General features: G+C 39.0%; 1 protein-coding gene across 1 annotated transcript; it reads right to left on the reverse strand.

Moving 5' to 3' along the window:
- Window positions 1-908: 908 nt before the first annotated feature.
- Window positions 909-8,461, reverse strand: LOC131233041 (protein ULTRAPETALA 1-like). Its single transcript, XM_058229650.1, has 3 exons — window positions 7,503-8,461; window positions 4,515-4,839; window positions 909-1,297 (listed from the first exon to the last, which is right to left on the reverse strand). The coding sequence occupies exons 1-3, from the start codon at window positions 7,708-7,710 to the stop codon at window positions 1,123-1,125; spliced, it is 708 nt and encodes a 235-aa protein (XP_058085633.1). The 5' UTR covers window positions 7,711-8,461; the 3' UTR covers window positions 909-1,122.
- Between the last annotated feature and the right edge of the window lie 10,039 nt (window positions 8,462-18,500).

Raw genomic sequence — 18,500 nt, forward strand, 5'->3', positions numbered from 1 at the left:
TATCTAAAACTGTACTGCATTCATACAATATCCATACAACTGTACTCTTATCCATACAATAACAAAGTCCCCAACAATATTCTTTTCTTAAAACTTAAAGATTGTTCGTTGTATGTCAGCGATTTCGGCCCATGACGGATCAGAAACCGCTGCAACCCCTGTTTGACGTAGGATGTAAAACACCCAAGCTGTCAAACCCATCATGTTGTATATGTAAAATCGACTATGTTCATCTCTCTTTTTTGAACAGTACAAACAAAAATATCAGCCAGACAGAAAACTCCCATGGGCCACACCAATTGTAACAAGCTAAAATTGCTCCTAAAAGTTCACGAGGTGTGAGTTGTAGATCGAACAGATTCTTCTCCATAGAAACTGATGGAATACAACAGGTAGGCACCACAGAAACTGATGGAATACAACAGGTAGGCACCACAGAGCTGAGTTGTTTTACATGCTGTGCAGTGTAAAGCAGGTTGTAGAGGATTCTGGTCCGTGTGGGGATCCAGAAAACTAACCCACATGTACCAGTGACATAGGCTACATATACTTGTTCTGCGCCTGAAAATCGGGAATTTGGGCTTGTGGGACCCTCATGGTTTGATTATCCAAACTGTCAATTTGGAAGGGTGTCACCCCAAGAAGCTGACCAGATTTGATCCTGACTAATCCATTTCCCAATTGAATGACTGCTGCTGTTTCTTTTCTGCTCTTTCCCGCCTATTGTAGATCGCCATATGTAATGTTTTGGGGGTGATGCCCATTAGATCAATGGTTTGGATCATTAAGCCATGGGCCCCATGTGCATGAAATTCAGTGCATCAAAAAAATATACAACTACCGATGAGCTATGTGCATGAGAATCCCACGTCGTGAGAAACAAGTATCTGTCAAATGAACACATGCAATGAATCATCAATGAAGAAAAATCATCATTACCACGTTTCCAACGGTTCCAGAACCAGTCACTGAGAACAACAAAACTGCCACTCAGAGCCTGGGAATCCGAGTTTTCATGGGAATGAAATGGTTGAAGCTTTCATTTAATCGACGGGACCTCCAAACAGTGCAAAATTGGGAAATACCCACATTCTTTTTTTCCTTTACCTTGTAGAGAGGTGACTAAGCATTAGAATTCATTGTGAAGTCGACGCAGGTCTGGCAGCTGCAATCTGAAAACCGGCAGATATCGCACCCGAAACAGACGCATGAAGTGCACCCTTTGCAGGACGGAGAACGAGAGCATCCTCTGTACACTTTACGGCTCGCCCGTTCCTCTTCATCATCGCAACTAGCTCTGGTACATGGGAACAGCAGCCAAGCACAATCTTCACAGTTAAGTATAAGGATTTGCAGTTTGAACTTAGAAAACACATATTACACATGCTAAATCAGGTTTGCGGGCCACAGAAGTACAAAACCAACAGACTAGCAGATAAAAGCATCACCAATGATCCAATTGACGTAGATGTGGGGCCCCACCTAATTCACAGCTTGGATAAAAACATAGGTGCAACTTTGAGACATGGTTATGAGTGAGCCCATCATATCAGATTCTAAAGTAGAACAAATATTCTTCAGGTTCAAGTTTGTTTCCAAAGCCCTCTTTGGAAGGAAGACCCAGGCTCAACTCCCAATAAAAAGATAAGGTTGCAGTACAGAAACCAAAAATGGAGAAAGAGATAAGAGTTGCCGAGAAACACTGTTTAGAAGTCAACAACAGATTATCTTATAACAGGCAGGGATTACCACTAGGGGTGCACACAGGTCGGTTCGGTCCGGTTCTAGGGTGAAACCGGAACTGAACCGTTCCCAACAGTACTAGGATATTCAGAACCGGAACAGGACCATTAAAAACGGTTCGGTTCCAGATCGGTTCCACTGTTCTGGGCTTTTTATAATCCAGCTCAATTGCATGTTTTATTTTATAGTCTAGCCCATGTCCATTTGTGTTGTGATTCATTTGATGAATGGTTTAGATATTGTATAAGGTGCACTAAAATACATTTATGGAAACAATCAAATGGTGCATTATAAACCATAAATCATGAGTCAAACAAATATGGAAACAATGAAAGGGTTCTTGGTTCGGTTCCCCGGTTCAGTTCTACGGTTCGGATCCACTGTTCGGTTCTACGGATCAGTTCATGGTTTGGTTCGGTTCTACATACCCCCAAACCGAGAACCAAACCGAGAACCGAACTGATGTAATCGGTTCTTTGATTTTTGGAACCGGAACCGGTGCACTATAGAACCAGACCAAACTGGACCGTTTGGTCGGTTCCGGTCCGGTTCCACGGTTCTACCGGTTCGATGTGCACCCTTAATTACCACATTGAAAGAGATGATTCTCTGAAATTTGCATAACTTTATTAGAACAAATAAAAGAGCCAAGAAGCGCTTATGTGAAGTAGCATTAGTTACTTCAAGAACCATCCACTCCCTTCAAATGTTCCCACTTCCCAGCCAGTTTAATAACTATAGCCACAATATTACAGCTACCCATCTCATGTAAGGACTCACAACAGAAGGTATGCTGATGAAATGGATCTACAATCTTTTCAGCTTGAATTTTGCATGCATTTTTCTCTCCCTTACCAAGTGTAGTAGAAAACTGTACATTATGTTCTGTATCTATGCATGTTTTTTCCTTCATCACGGGGCAGTGTCCAAGTTCTGTGGTGCATTTGATGGTACCACAAATTGACATTCAGTAGAACACCAGTGGGATCACTCAGCTTTGGACTTGCTTACTGTTTGGAGAAGTGGAAAAAGTTAAACCCAATTAAGCAGTGATCAATTTCCTCCAACACCAGCGGGGTCACTCAGTTTTCAACCTGCTAACTGTTTGCAGCTGGAAAAACTGAAACCCAATTGAATAGTGATCAATTTCCTCCTTTGCTGCTCAGGGATCACATACTTGCAAACATATCCTTATTTGAGTTCTACTAGCATCTGTATGAAAAGCTTTCCTGATTTTATGACGAATGACGAAACTTAACAATAAAAGATACAGGTATAGAACGAAGTAATCAAAGGAAAAGCTCTTTCTGCATTTCAGTTGCACACACTAGCATTTCATAGCTGTCCCCAAAACTATGGTAGCCTTAAAACAGTGCCATAGTAACTATGGCATAGCGATGTACCCCATCAAAACACTTCATAGTCCCATTTAAATTGCATTTCAATAGCATTTGGTACCAGTCCTTGGAATACGAACAACCAGAATGGGCATGGTAGTGTTTAAAATGGTTCCTCGGTGGCTACTCGATGTGCCAACAGGACTGGCCTGGCTATGGTAGCATTTAAAATGGTTCCTCAGTGCTATTTCAATTGCCAAAGGGACAGGGAGGAGGGTTGTTTTCAGTGTTACCTAGATCATCAATCCCCCTACACCTGCTCCGAAACAGAAGATCCTGATGATGGTCCATTTGCTATCTGGATGGCTATCTTCACAGATCCTACGTTATGATTCTTTACTCTTATCGTTGATTAAGCTGTCATGTAATTTATTATTTGATTTATGCAGTAATACTAATAGGTGGGCACAACATGACACCAATAACCAGGATCTACAATAATAATACATAGAAATTGCAATATCAGTATGTATATAATATTGCACACTTCGCATTATGTGTTGGAGAGACCCACATGAAGTAGCGTACCACATACCTCTCTCTCAGCATCCATTTACACCACTTATTAACATGGGTGTATGGCTATGGTCAAAGTGTAGTGTGTTTCTCCTCTTCCCTTGCCACCCTTATTAACATGGGAATACAACTGTGATCAAAGTATAGTGTGTTTCTCCTCTTCCCTTGAACCCGAGTTTAATATGGATGGGCAGTAAGCACCTTTTGAAGCTCAAGTTTAGCACCCATGTTGGCTGTTCAAGGGCACAGTCCCAGTTTTGGGGTGCACATGCCCCTCATTGGATGGGCAGTAAGCACCTTTTGAAGCTCAAGTTTAGCACCCATGTTGGCTGTTCAAGGGCACAGTCCCAGTTTTGGGGTGCACATGCCCCTCATTGTAATCAAGGAGAACAAATCATCATCAACAAAAAATGAAACAGACTACTTATACTAAAGACAATTTCTAGTAATTAAGGTCTTTACTCTTATGAGAAAAATGTAGATACCAAATTTTCATGTGATATTTCAAGAATAAGCAGTCCAGCATGTCTATCAAAATGCAACATATTATTGATGCAGATTAAAGGAGCACTTCAGGCACATAGGGAAATTGAGAATGTTGCCAACAAAACAATATTTTCTTTTAAATCGATTGATTTGATAAAAATTGTGAGTCAATACCCATTTAATTATATCACAAACATGAAAGTACGTGCTTTTAGTTGTAGCGATTTCAACATGAAATACAATAAGATGGTCATGATGGAATTAATAACCCAAAATATTTTCCATGCAATTCCAAAAATTCCATACTCAAATCATAGAAAATATGTCAAAAATATTGATTCAGGCAGTTGCACTAGGGGGGAAAGAAATTACTTGTCATGTGCCACATTAGCACACTTCCATTTATGATCTGCCAAAGCATCATGGTAAACCCGGCATTCTTCTTTGGTTCGCAGTCGAAACCTGCGCTCTTTGTTACACTTCGTACAGCGAATAAACTCATCCCGATGATAAGGCCGTCCGTTATGGCCTTTATGGGACCCATTACCATTTTTTTGTGCTTGATTGTAGTATTTAAGAAGCACTGTCTTTGACAGCGGAACCTTCTCTCCTTTAACAATGACCCAGACATTGTATTTCCATTTTCTGGTGCCCTCCCTTCCAGAATGCTTCTCAAAAGCAGATGGGCTCAACTTCTCTAGACATCAGATCACCAATCATAAATCAGAAATGGATGCCATCAAGCAGTTAATACACAATCAGAGCAATAAGCATATCGATGAATTCATGAACAATAAATGAAATAAATACGCACACTAGAAACTATGGAATCTTTATAAGGAAAAAATAAATAAAATGAGGGCAGTCAGGGTATTGCAGTTGCATGCATCCAAAAGATAAGCAATAGTTTCATGTGTGAAACAATATTTATATTAGATGCATTCAAATTGCCTTACTACACACCTATATAACCAGGTCTTAAAAACAACCATGTCAATTACATGTGTCTGACAACAGTTCACACAGCTGTTAGTAAGAAATGTTTTTTCTTAATCTTTGGTAAGATGTATTCAGTTCAAATATATCTCTCTACTGGTAAAGATATGTCCATGCCTCAATGAACTTAAATTTACTACAGTGGCATATGTTTCTAACTACTCAAGTATCGCATAGCTATATGTACATGTCAGCAACTGTCCAGTCTTCTGAAATTTCTACAACAACTTGTGCCCGTGTTTGAAAGTGCGACTGTATTCAAGTCACATAACATTGATGTTCGTGGGACATCCCACATCAATCTGTGTCTGAATTAAATACAGTTTTTCTATGGATCATTCCTTTTGATGCGATCTTTATTCATGCACTAGAAGTACAGAGTGGTTCTAACATTTCCAATACCTTGTTGCAATTCCTACTGCTAAAATTTACAGGGAAACTCTATTAGTATCATTAAATAAACGAGACCTGTCCTGATCAGTGCATTTCAACACACTGCATGCAGTCTAGACAATTCATACAGATAGTGACCCCGTGTGGAGGATCCATAGCCAGAAAATCACAATGTTTGGATGGATGATCTTTTCTGACAGGCGACCTGCAAATGGAAAGAAAATAGGCAGAGATCATCCCACCAGAGCATGTTTGGGCTAGTGATCATCCTACCAGAGCATGTTTGGGCTAGTGATCATCTGACCAGAGCAAGTTTGGGCTATTTCTAATCCATGACAGCAGCCATGATTGAATGAATGGTTTGGATCACAGACCAGCCCACAGAAATAAGCCACATAAAAATTAAAGATCTCATTTTTCCTAGTGGGACTAGACTTGATCCCAGCATCAATATTTTCTAATCGGATTAGTCTCATGGAATCATTTCTAATTATAAGTCTATGCATTATGCTTCGAATAGTAAGAGTCGTCTAGTCACCGTGGTTGCTTCCAGGATCTTTTATCTAGCATCCTCATTACCATGTATTAATGTCCTCATGGTAAATAAAATTATTGGGAACGAGCATTACGATTGCTGCTGGGCAAAATAAAACCCACCTTGTGTAAATCTTAAAATTTGCACAATGCGAACACAAATAGGTAAAGCAGGCATAAGTCACAAAACCATCTTTGCCTGAGTTAAGACAATTCAACCAAACAGCCTAAACCAAAAAGAAAGAAAGAAAAAACGATGAGCTACCTGCTCAGGCATGAGTCACAAAACCATCTTTGCCTGAGTCTAGACAATTCAACCAAACAGCCTAAACCAAAAAAGATGAATGAGCCTGCCTGCCCAGGCATATCAGTAAGACTGTTGAAATGAACAACTATAGTCTAAAGATGAAATCTAAAAAAGCCATAGAATCAAGTTTTAATCAGCCTGAGGAGATTACTATACAATATAAAGAAAACAGATAACATACACGCAGAAAGTACAGATACAGAAAGAAGAGAAACACCTCTTGGCAACCCCTCATGCATAATTGTAGAAGGTTTCACTACATTAAACCAATGCCTTGCAATCATCTTATATGAGTCTACAAGTTACTATGACAGCTTCATGAAAGCTACATCTCTTGAAACGAGATTGAGTCTAGGGGGTTACAAGTCTATGTTATGTTGATGGTTTACATTCCACCATACCCAGACTACAAAAAAGAAAAAGAAAAAACATGCCACCTTCAACAGGTTTAAAAGAAGGCATCATTACCCAGATACACAATGAGGAAAGGCAACATACTCCTTCATAGTTCATACACAAGCAAACATCATGCATTTAGCAAACACGTACATCAATCCAGATCATCAAAATCACAAACCACATTGTGGAGGGGACATGGTCCAATTATCATACTAGCTGGACAGTCCTAATTCCTAACCATTCAGTTCTTCCTGATGATCATTTCTCCAATCATCCATTTGATGGAGAACAGTCAAACATAGGATCATCTGATCTGTATAATTCTTAGGCCATACAGCATGACCGCAGCAACCCCACAATGCAGACTGTCTTCATCGATGCACACGCACACCATGTGTTAAGTTGATATGAGTATGCATATGATCCACCATATCCTTAAGATTCTCTCAAAGGCAAAACACCATGTCCCTTAACATGCATTGCATGCACCATATGAAAACCAGAGAAAGAAAAGAACCATCTGACATATAAGAAAGAGAAAGTAGCAGCACCATGCAGAGTTCTAGAAATCCCAACTAAGGATATAAAAAGAGCGACTCCAATATTACTACTAAAATAAAAGAGCATCAAACATGCATAAAGATCAAGACCCATCAATCCAAAAGCTCTGAATAACAAGGACAAAGGGACCAGAAAACAAAAACCCAAGTCAGGAAACAGATGAAACTAACCTTCCTGACATCCAGGAGTGCATTCACAGCTGATCTCAAGATCCCCACCAGCTAAAACCTTAAGCCTCCCAACAGCATCTCCATACCTCTGGCTAGTGCAGCCACACATCACTTCAATGAAATCTCCTCCTCTCTTCAACCCACTAATCTCACTCAAATCCTCATCATGAAAAATAAAAACACCATCCTTTTCACCATCACTCTCCATCTCTTTCTCAACCCAAAAAGGCAAAAATAAAAAAGAAAAGCCAAGAAATCTCAAAAGGGCTTACAGAGAGAGAAACCCACAAAAGCAAATCAAAGAAAACTTCATGAAATAGACTCCTCCGAGTCTCTCTCCTATAAATCTGGTAGAGGAAACGTGGAAGGGATTAAAAATAGACAACTGGGTTTCCCTTTGAAAGCTTCCCTTATTAAATGCATCTACCCTTCGCTAATAATAAAACATTAAATAAAACACCATCAAATTTTCTTTTCAACGTCTCTCTCTCTCTCTCTCTCTCTCTCTCTCTCTCAGAGCAATGCACAAAAATCCATCAAGCACTCTCTCTCTCTCTCTCTCTCTCTATGAGAAAACGTGAAAGGACAAAAATACCGAACTGGGTTTCCTTCAAAAGAATAAAAAGCACCAGCTTTTACGGTTTTACCACCCTCTCTTTCTCTCTCAAAGGGAAAAAAACCCCGTCAAAGAAACCTCAACCAAACCGCCATCTCTGACTCTTCCCCCTCGCCGCGGAATCAAATGGAGAAAACGTTGAAAAGACAGATATCAGAACTGGGTCTCCTTCAAAACCAGAAAATCCATCATTTCAACTCCAATCTCTTCCTCTCTCGCTCTCCCTGCATTACAGAGAAAACCCACAAAAACCCATCAAAGAATCCTCACCGAACGCTCCACCTCCGAGAAATCTGGTGGAGAAAACGTAGAAAAGGCATAGCGATACGGGAATGCGTTTTGAGATCTCCCTGGCGAGTACACTTCCTTTTTGGCACTCCCCTCTCACACGTGGCAACTTGGACACGTGTCCATCATCCAAGCAACACATCAGCCGCATCGCACTGGATTAGACTCCCTTTCGTCAGAAAATAGGGATGATCAGATCATTAGGCTGTCCACGCCTGTAACCTGAGTTTCAACTACTGACCGTCCATTACTTTTAGAACCATGCCCACGTCATGATCAGACGGCCACCTTTATTATTTATAAAATACCCCTACAAACATCTTTCCATCCGATGAGCAGCTTCCATCTTGCAAAAATCGCACGCCCTGTTGATATTCGAAGCGTTCTTGCTCAAGTACACCCAATCCTGACCATCCAAATCATGGGCCCACCAAAGATGGGTCCTAGCCCAAATATCATTTCTGGACTAATAGTCCAAGGTTAGGATCGTCCAATACTATGGCTCTTTATTTGGACGGTTTGGATTATCATACATATGTCTCCTCACACTCTGCCAGCGTATCAAATAACTCTGCTCTGCGTCCAAAAAATAGAGCGATGATACGGTAGAACCGGAAGAACCGGAATCTGGTAGCGCCGTCTCTTCACATGACACGTGGCAGGGTGATGTGACGATTGGGTCCCACCATCTACTGGCAAAAGAATGGAACGCTTTAAAATAAAACCAATGATACAATCCTATCCTTTTATGTTTTCTACAGCTTATATTACTGCATGTTTGACTGTCAATTGGTTTAGTTTGGACCGTCAATTTAATAGCAACGGATAAAGGGATAGGATTGTCTGATTAGTGTGATTTTTTGAGAAATCAACCATCCATTGTAGGGTCTACACATCGGCTGACCTGATTTACACGTCACGTCCCACATGTTCTATAAAGAGATGACTATTCATATTGGACTTCTTCCGGCTCCTGTATCATCTGCCTCAGAAAATAACATGAAGGGCCTGCTTTTTGAAACTTACGTACTTTGACGATTCGCGCGAAGATAGATCGAAAGGTCGATTCAAACGTATGCCGATCCAGACCAATCATCAGTTGGGGCCCACATTGATGATAGCCTTTCCCAAAAGCTAGACCATTCCATTCACGACGCTGGCGACAGGGTATGAGAAAGATGGACTGATGTTTTATCGACGTACACATGCGGCCCACCAAATGGGGAACCGTAACCTTCTTGATTATTGTACCGTTTAGATCATTCACACGCGTGAAGAGTGGGTACGTGTGTTGTGAAGCACCTCTTCAACTAATCCTCGCACGAGTGGCCTCTCTCCATCTGTTTTGAATGGGTCTGAGCTGGACAAAACGGTACCGACTTTTGTGATGCCACAAAGGCGTGTGGTGGCAGCTGCAAAGGGGGCTGATCATCTGCCTCCGGAGGCATCGCATTTTCGTGCATGCAGATTATATACCACACACGTATGACACGTGTGTAATGATCCGAACCACCCATCCACTAGGATCAGTCATTTATTCTATCAAAACAAATATTTCTCTGCCTGAACGATCCTAACCATCCAATAAACTACACATTTTATCACTTCACATGAACCGTTGCATATTTTTCTCTTTTAATATCAATTTGTATGCCACTAAGTAAAGTTCCAAAACCGTCCAAGCATTAGAAATTTTCCTCATGGCCCATTCAATTTTGAAAATACCAAATCGACGGTTTAGATCTCATCTAATACATGCCACATATTTCCGAATGATATGGTTGCACCATAAATACGGTGCCTCCCGTGGCACGAAATGCGTTCCCAGCTGCAAAAAGCCTAGTTGCATGACACTGACATATGAAATTTTCTAATCGCAGTCCCTCTCTCTCTTGCATTCATGTATGGGAAAAAATCCTCTCTGGGGAAGCAGACGAGGTTTTTGAAAAACCGTACAATTTTTTTACCGTTTCCATGAATACTTTTCTTTATTTTATATATCTTACTTCAAAAATCAAACTTGGATTTTGGGCCACCCAAAAAGTCCCCACCAAGTCCACCACCCATCATAGTATCTTGACAACCACCTTGGTCTTCCACACATGTGTGGCACACATGCATGCTATTCCACAACTGTCCAAATGTGGGCCCTCTCAAAACCCTTATCTCTTTAATGTCCATTCATATTCATTCCATTAATTAGATGATGAGTATGGGAGGGATCATAATTTACAATTAAGCTTGGTTGAAAGTAGTATTGATATAAATTATAACCTCATTAGAAGTCCCTGCCATGTCTTCATGTTCCGATGAATTAGATGGTCGACCATCGATGTAGGTCCATGTTTCATACGCCCAGATCCATAGCTCAACTGGCGGACTGAGTGGAGATACCTCGTTTCAACACTTGAGGTCTTGGTATCGAGTCCTAGTGGGGGTGCCTAACATGGAGTGTGTATACTGACATGGGTGTGTACTAACAAGCTAACCCAAAAAATGAAAGGTCCATGTTTCATCTATGATGAGATCAACAATGAATTAGATGGTCATGATCATTAGATCATTGGTCTATGTTTCACACATGATGAGTGGTCTATGTTTCACACATGATGAGATCATACATGAGGACAGTTCCATTTGGAATGCACGTGAGCCAAATTCAAACTTACAATAACCGTTGGGGTTGTATGAAATTGCTCTGAGAAACATCAGTTTTGAATTCACATCCATTCCAATACATGGCTAATTATGATTGTATTAGATAGTGTTTGGATCCAAACTTATAGAAATCTAAATACTATCTCAAAGGGCTAGGAGCTTTGTCCACTCTGCATTGTCTTGTGGATTTCTTTGTGTTCATTTTATATGATTTCCAATCGAATCAATCAAATTTCATAGCCCATGTGATCAATCAGCACTTATTAACATCAATCATATTATGGGCTTACATGGGCTTCTAAATACCTTTCTTGACCTTTTAGCTAAGTTACAAGTGTAGTGTATGTTCTAATCAATTAAATATCCGATACATGGTCACATGATATTGAATTAATTTGTTGTGGGAGATGGCCCACTACAGCAGCGCTAAAGCTACTTCATTGGTCTGGTGAACCCCTCAAAAAAAAAAAAAAAACTTGGACTTCTAAAGAAACCCAACGCCGACATGTAAATTATTAGTGTCTGCACAATCATTTAGATGATGTGCATGTGCCCGCATCGATAGGACTCGTCCCAAATCTTCAGTGACCAAAGTTTGGTACTGATAGTAAAATCCAGGCATACATATCGTCAGGCACAACAGCTCAAAGAAGCTTGTTGGCTGAATTTTATTTCGAAAAAAGATTGTTGTTTGCACAAGTATGGAAAGTCTTATCTTGCATTGAGTAGGATAGAGAAATTCTGCCAAACCAGCTCAAATTGACAAATGTATCTTAATGTTACAAAGCCAAATGCAATGTGGTAACTTCCTCATATAGCTTAAGGCACTGATCCAAAATGCAACATTGCAATGTGCTTTAGTACAACTTGTAATGGAGTATGGTAAGGTGTCAAAATCAAATTGTGATGTCGTAGTCCTTGCTGCAATCATGCAACTTCACATGTCATGATATGAAATTGATGGGCCATCTGTGGTAGAGATTAGCCAACCAACACAGCAAATGGTTCAAGTGGGTTTGGTTTATCATGGAAGAAGGTTGCATGGAGTTGACGAGGTGAAGGTGAATGTGACACTGCTTGAAATGACAGGAGTACTATTTATTTTAAATTTTTCTACCAAAGCTTCTCCATACGTTGGAGAAATTGCATGATACTCTAATGCCACCATTGACATCAGAGCATACGATGCATTGTTCATATTTATAGTGGTGGTCTGGTTTAAAGTTTAGGATTTAGGGTTTAGGGTTTAGGGTCAGGTGATGTTGGATGTGGGACCATATGGTAACTTGCCTCCACCTAGAAATCATGGCTGGATACATGGGCCAACGATGAATTCAATTCATCTATACAATGAGTAATTGTTCGTTGTATAAATACCTGTATCCGACAAATGGAGTGCGCGCCAACGCATCCCGTCAATGCGCAAAATCTTCCACATTAAATATCCCAGCCATTCATCAGGGGGACTTTTTACAGTGCCGTATTGCCTGTGTAATTTCTAGCCATTCACTTGCAAACCAATTGCCAGATGAATAGGATCATCCATTGGAGGTTCTTCAGCATTGTCCATTCTAGGTGAGGGGTCATATGGCATAACCCAATACAAAGCTTTGTCTTAAAACACACAAAATGTTCATGGGTGCATCTAATACATGCATCTAAGCATACATGATGTAAGTGCGTATAAGTTCACGAAAGTGCACATATAGAATTACTTAAAAAGTGAACTTAGGTGACTTAAATGTGCTTAGATGCATTGTTGCATATAAACACAAAGTTTTGTATCAGATACGGGCTTAAAGATAGTAATTGCAATTTGAGCATTCAAAATGAGGAAGAGCTCTCAAAATGCAATTACATTCCTTCCATATCCTACCTGAGAGATACCATTTGTCATTTGGAGCTCAAATTTTTAGTATTGATGATGTTTACATCTAACAGAGCACGGTTAAATCAAACAATTCAGAAGATGCTACATGACAATCATATCATATGTGGTGTTAATAAACTTCTAACAAAAGATCTGAAGACAAATACATACAGAAGCAATAAAATGCTAAAGTTTCATCAAAAGTAATTTTCTACAAAATAAGTTATATCATATCAAATATCTAGCAAGCATTAAATATTAGAATTTTTTTAAAATAAATTCTTTATATACATGTAAGAACTCAACAACACAAGGACTTTGACAAGTATTCTATATAAGAGTCCAATTATCTAAAGACTTTAACAAAACTTCTTATGCATGATCAAATTAACAAAATGTATATGTGATCTCTTGTACTAGGCATATATGGCCTAATACCATAAGCTATACTTATCCGAAGACTTAAGAAGATTTGAATGGGCAATGTTTAATCATACATAAAGTCATGATCTCTTCAAATTTATAAAAGCAACACTAGATAAAAAGCTATGGGTCGTCACCATAATCAATCAATATTTCTACCGTTCAATGCTGCATATACTTTTAGTTTTAATTTCTTAAATTTAGTTACTTTATTTCTGCTCAACCATACTGCATTAAGTATAGAGTCTTTAGAATAGCTTAGATTTAATATTATTTGGAGTCTTTAGAACAACGCACCACTGCAATAAGCGTTAGGAGTGAGTAAATATTTACAACCAATGTAATTGGATACCCCGATTATTGAGCTCTTACTTTACACATAATCAGTCATATGTTACTAACTTTATACCATGATTATTTAGTACTTTCCACAACCATTTTATTAACATAAACCATCGTGGGTATTTTATCATTCTTTTTTTTTTTTTCCTTTTTTTTTTTCTATTTAGTTTACTTTTTCTTTTTAGCTAATAACATCAATGATCAAACTTAATTTTTTTATTTTGTCTAATCTTATTACTATACTAAGAAACCTAGTCCACTATCACTGTTTAAAAAAAAGTTTTTGATTCCAAGATAAAAATATCTTATTTTGAAGGACTAACCACTTTTTAAAAATTGATTGATTATTGTAACAATTAATAGCTGAACAATAAAACCAATCTACATACGGTTGGTCTTAATCCGACTAGTTTAGTGCATAGGCTCATAAACATTCAATTAATTTGAGTTGAGTACGACCTAGATATGCCCAACACTAATCTAATCATGCATGTTTGATTGAATTTGAGCAGTTCATCACATGTGTGGCTACATGTCTAAATTGAATAACAACATATAATAACGAAGGTAACTAAAAATTGGTAATTTCTATCTTACTGGACTTAACTAACAATTGCTAATTCAATTCGACAGTACATCCAATCGCACCATGAGTGATGTCAAGTCGTGCATCCAAACACACTGTGATTGATGTCGAGTGGACGGGTAAAAGCAAGTGAAATGAGAGATGGGAAATGAAGAAAAGATAAGTCACACATAGCCTAACTTCCGTATTGATGATGATATAGACTAATCTTACGGTGACAGCCATGACTTTAGGTTGGTAGTTGGGCCTACTCTTAAAATTAATATATACAATTATGTTAGATTTTGTGTTTATTTAATTATTTACAAAATGCAGCCCAAAGTCGCAGTGAGTCGATGATTGTAAGAATTCGTAGGTTATACATCATTTCCGTGTAACACTGTTTTATACCTAGTGATTGACTGACCGTCCAAATATTAGTGCTTCACTTGATGATTATGAAGTTGTGAGCTTTCCAATAGCAATGATTTTTGAGCCATGGTTCATCAAACGAGGTGGTCCACTAATTGGATGGTCTGGATCCACCACCAAAGTTCATCAATCATGTGGTCTGTAGTGTTGGTGCCATTTACAAGATAGTCGTAGGTTGGATTTCAAACCTTGCAGAAGAGGTTTGGTGGGTTAACCTAATCCAATCCACTTTAACATCATTCAAAGGTGGTTGTAAGATTCGATGTTTCTGAAGTTGGACCGAGTATCCCTGGACTTATGTGCCAAGGTGAGAGTTTCAAGCCATTATTTTTGCTGGGCCCCACCATGTAGATCCTCTAGGCCAAAAGGAGGGTGTCCTCATCTGATGGGCAATGTGGACAATTTCTCAGTTTTAACTGTTCATTTCTTTTGTGTATACGTGGCCCAACAGATGAGCCAACGGGTGTGATTTTTGGCCAGCAAATCACACTGTGGGGCACACTTGATGAGTGGCTTAGATCACTTAGGTTTTTTTACATGTGTAGCGGCAATAGTTTTTACAGCTCATTTTAAGACATGCTCCCAAAATTGAATTTGATCCAAATCTCAAGTGAGCCACACCAAAGGAAACAACAGTGATTAAACGGCCATCCAACGTATTGATAAGGTCTCACATACGGGAAAACACAAATATTAGCTTGATCTAAAAAAAACTTTTGTACCCCCAACAAGTTTATAACAGTGGGCATTCAATCTTTACCATGTGATCGACTTGAGATATAGATCAGCTTCATTTGTTATTTTTAGAACCATGCCCTAAAATGAGATGGAAAATATGACAAACGGTGAGGATATCATACAACAGAGCCCCACAATCAGGTAAACATCCACTAACATCTTACCGGGCTAACACCTAATCCACTCCCTAACTACCCATCAGGCAATAGTACCAATAATGGCCCATAATTTCAAATGGTCTTTATTCGATTTGACTTGACTTGATGTTCATTCGTCTGCATCGGGTTTAAGTCTCAGCCCCACTCAGTTGCATATTTACTAATTATAGAAATAAAATATAAAAGGATGGAAGAGAATATTTGAAGAGTTTTGCTAATGTCCCCAGCTTCATGGAAATGAGCTTGCCAATCATCTTTAATTTGAACCATTCATTCATTCATTCATCCAACTAGAGTCATTGTACAAAAATTGTACCACTTTGGTGATCCTAAACATCCAATCAATATAATGGAAAACGGACAGCTAAGATTGAGTGGAGAAACAAAGTAGGTCCAATCACCATCTCGGAACATCTATATATTTGAGAGATCACGCTTTGTATTAATTATGATTCCTAAGCAGCACTTTGGTCTTATGATTCTAAACATGTGACCTATGGCTTATAAAAATGAATGGTTATAACAAATTATTATCATTCAGCAGGTGAGGATTTTCTGATCATTATGAATCTTTCACCTTGGTTTGCTCCCAATATTACTATTAAATGGACTATCTGGATTGATGATTGGTGGTCCCATGTGCCACTGAAAAGCTTTGGGGAATGGAAGAGGGACGTCATCATCTCCATTATTTAAAATACCTATGTGTGCCATGAGTAATATAAAATAAGAAAATAAATAGCTATTTATCAGCATCAGCTCATCTTTTTGTAAGTTTGATTCCCTCTCTGATACATTTTAGTTTTATAAAGATCTATTGATAAGCAAGTGCTGAGTGAGCAGGTCAAAATCTCATAATTGAGTTAGGGCCTGGTCATTATTGGAATCGAGTTTCCTAATGACTTGGCTCAAAACCTTATCCAATCCGAGTCTGCAAATTTCAGACCTAGTTGGACTTGGGCCCATGGGACCCACTTGTGAGCAACCATTAGTGAAAAAGGATCTCTTGTAAAAAAACATTTTGATGTTTTTGAGAATTCTAAGGAGAAAAGAGAGATAATATACATTTGTCCATCTAACGTATCCTTTTTGCAATCTAAACCATTGATTGTTAGAGCCATTTTAATCATAAAATCTTAAGGGTGATCAGACTTCTTTACTCCCGGATCACTGGATGCGTGCTGTTCATTTTCAGTTTTTGCAAAGGTTTCAAATCATGTAGACCCACGAGCTGACTTTCAATTTGTGGTCCCATCCTACCAGCAATGTTCCAAAAGTCGAGCCACCTGAATAACCAATGAGAGGATGACAGTAATTAAATAAATTAGAGTTGTAACAGTCCAAATCCATGATCATCAGATTAAGAGTCTGGATTATGGAAGTCTGCCTCTCAGCAAACAACACTCAATGTTCCAGAATAAGACTAGCTCATCAGGATGTGATGGGTCCCACTTTTAGTTGGCTTAACCATTCCAACCATCCAAATGGTGATCAGATGAGAGTTAGCTCTAGCTTTGCTTGGAAATACAATGCCTGAACATAAGCTTAACCTGCCCAAAACTAGACAGATATGATATGTAGTAATTGTACCCTACAATTTATTATTAGCCAGACCTGGACCAGCCATTCCAACTCGACAGACCAATGACCTTGACACGAGCCTGGCTCAATTAACCAGTCCTGATCTTTTAAACAAACCCAGTTGGTCCATGTGAGGAAATGTGTTAGTAAAGGGCATGTGTTTTGAAGACTGATAACTAGGAGTTGTGGAATTTGGACGACTTAACGTTGATTAGATGTCTACTAATCACTAGACGGTATGTCGGGTCAGCATGAATAATCGTTTTATGCCCCATGTATAGCATGGCCCACTGTTCTTGTGGTTTGTTTGGAATTATGTCTATGGCGTGTCCAATTTCTAAGTGAACGCGTGTGAACCATAAAATCTGCTGGTGTATCAGGTTTGTGTGTTTACTGACTGCCATATCTCGCCTGGAACCCAACAGCCCTAAGCTCTTTGAGTCCACCATGATATATGTGTTATATCCACTCTGTTCATTCATTTTTAACAGCTCATTTTAGAGTGTAAGCCTAAACATGGCACAAATCCAAAGCTCAAGCAGACCACACTACAAGAAACAGTAGGAAACTTCTTAAGGACCACAAAAGATTTGGAGCAAGCTAATATTTTTGTTTTCCCTGCATCCAGGTTAAAAGTCACCTTATGATAGGGGTTGGATGGCAGAGAGAGAGAGAGAGAGAGAGAGAGAGAGAGAGATTCTCGTCTATGATAGGGGTTGAATGGCAGAGAGAGAGAGAGAGAGAGATTCTCGTCGTAGGCCTTAGGAAGAGAGAGAGAGAGAGAGAGATTCTCGTTTATGATAGGGGTTGAATGGCAGAGAGAGAGAGAGAGAGAGAGAGAGAGATTCTCGTAGTAGGCCTTAGGAAGGTTTCAACAGTGGGCATTGTTATTCCCATTGTTTCAGGTAGTGTGGTCCTTTTGACATTTGATTCTGCCACATGCTTCCGGTGCATGCCCCATAATGAACCGGAGAAACAAACTGATGGTGTGCGCATAACATATTCATCATGGTAGGGCTTACAGAGCTAGGGATGTACGAATCTTCTTAAAATAATTCTAATCCTTTGAATGAGGCCAATTTGTTATAACTATCTATTGTTTACAAGCCATTTATTTTTGAATAATAAAAAATACAAAGTCGGATTCATTTATTAGTTGTTTTAAAATAATAATTCACCTATTTGTTTCTCTATCAATTTTGACTCTCCATTTTCCATACAATTGATTGAATGTTTATAATCATTCAATTGGTGTAATTTTTGCACCATGGCTTGCTTTAATTTTACGAATTAATGAACAGTTCGAATTAACGATGGGTCATCTCAT

This window comes from Magnolia sinica, chromosome 1 (assembly GCF_029962835.1).
Source record: "Magnolia sinica isolate HGM2019 chromosome 1, MsV1, whole genome shotgun sequence".
NCBI classification, from domain to species: domain Eukaryota; kingdom Viridiplantae; phylum Streptophyta; class Magnoliopsida; order Magnoliales; family Magnoliaceae; genus Magnolia; species Magnolia sinica.

Excerpts from the sequence above, each read along its gene's own strand:
- LOC131233041 (XM_058229650.1), bottom strand. The coding sequence starts at position 7,710 with ATGGAGAGTGATGGTGAAAAGGATGGTGTTTTTATTTTTCATGATGAG. Across the intron at positions 4,840-7,502 it reads CACTCCTGGATGTCAGGAAG|AGAAGTTGAGCCCATCTGCT; the intron begins GTTAGTTTCATC and ends TCTGATGTCTAG. Across the intron at positions 1,298-4,514 it reads GCTAATGTGGCACATGACAA|AGCTAGTTGCGATGATGAAG; the intron begins GTAATTTCTTTC and ends CCCATGTACCAG.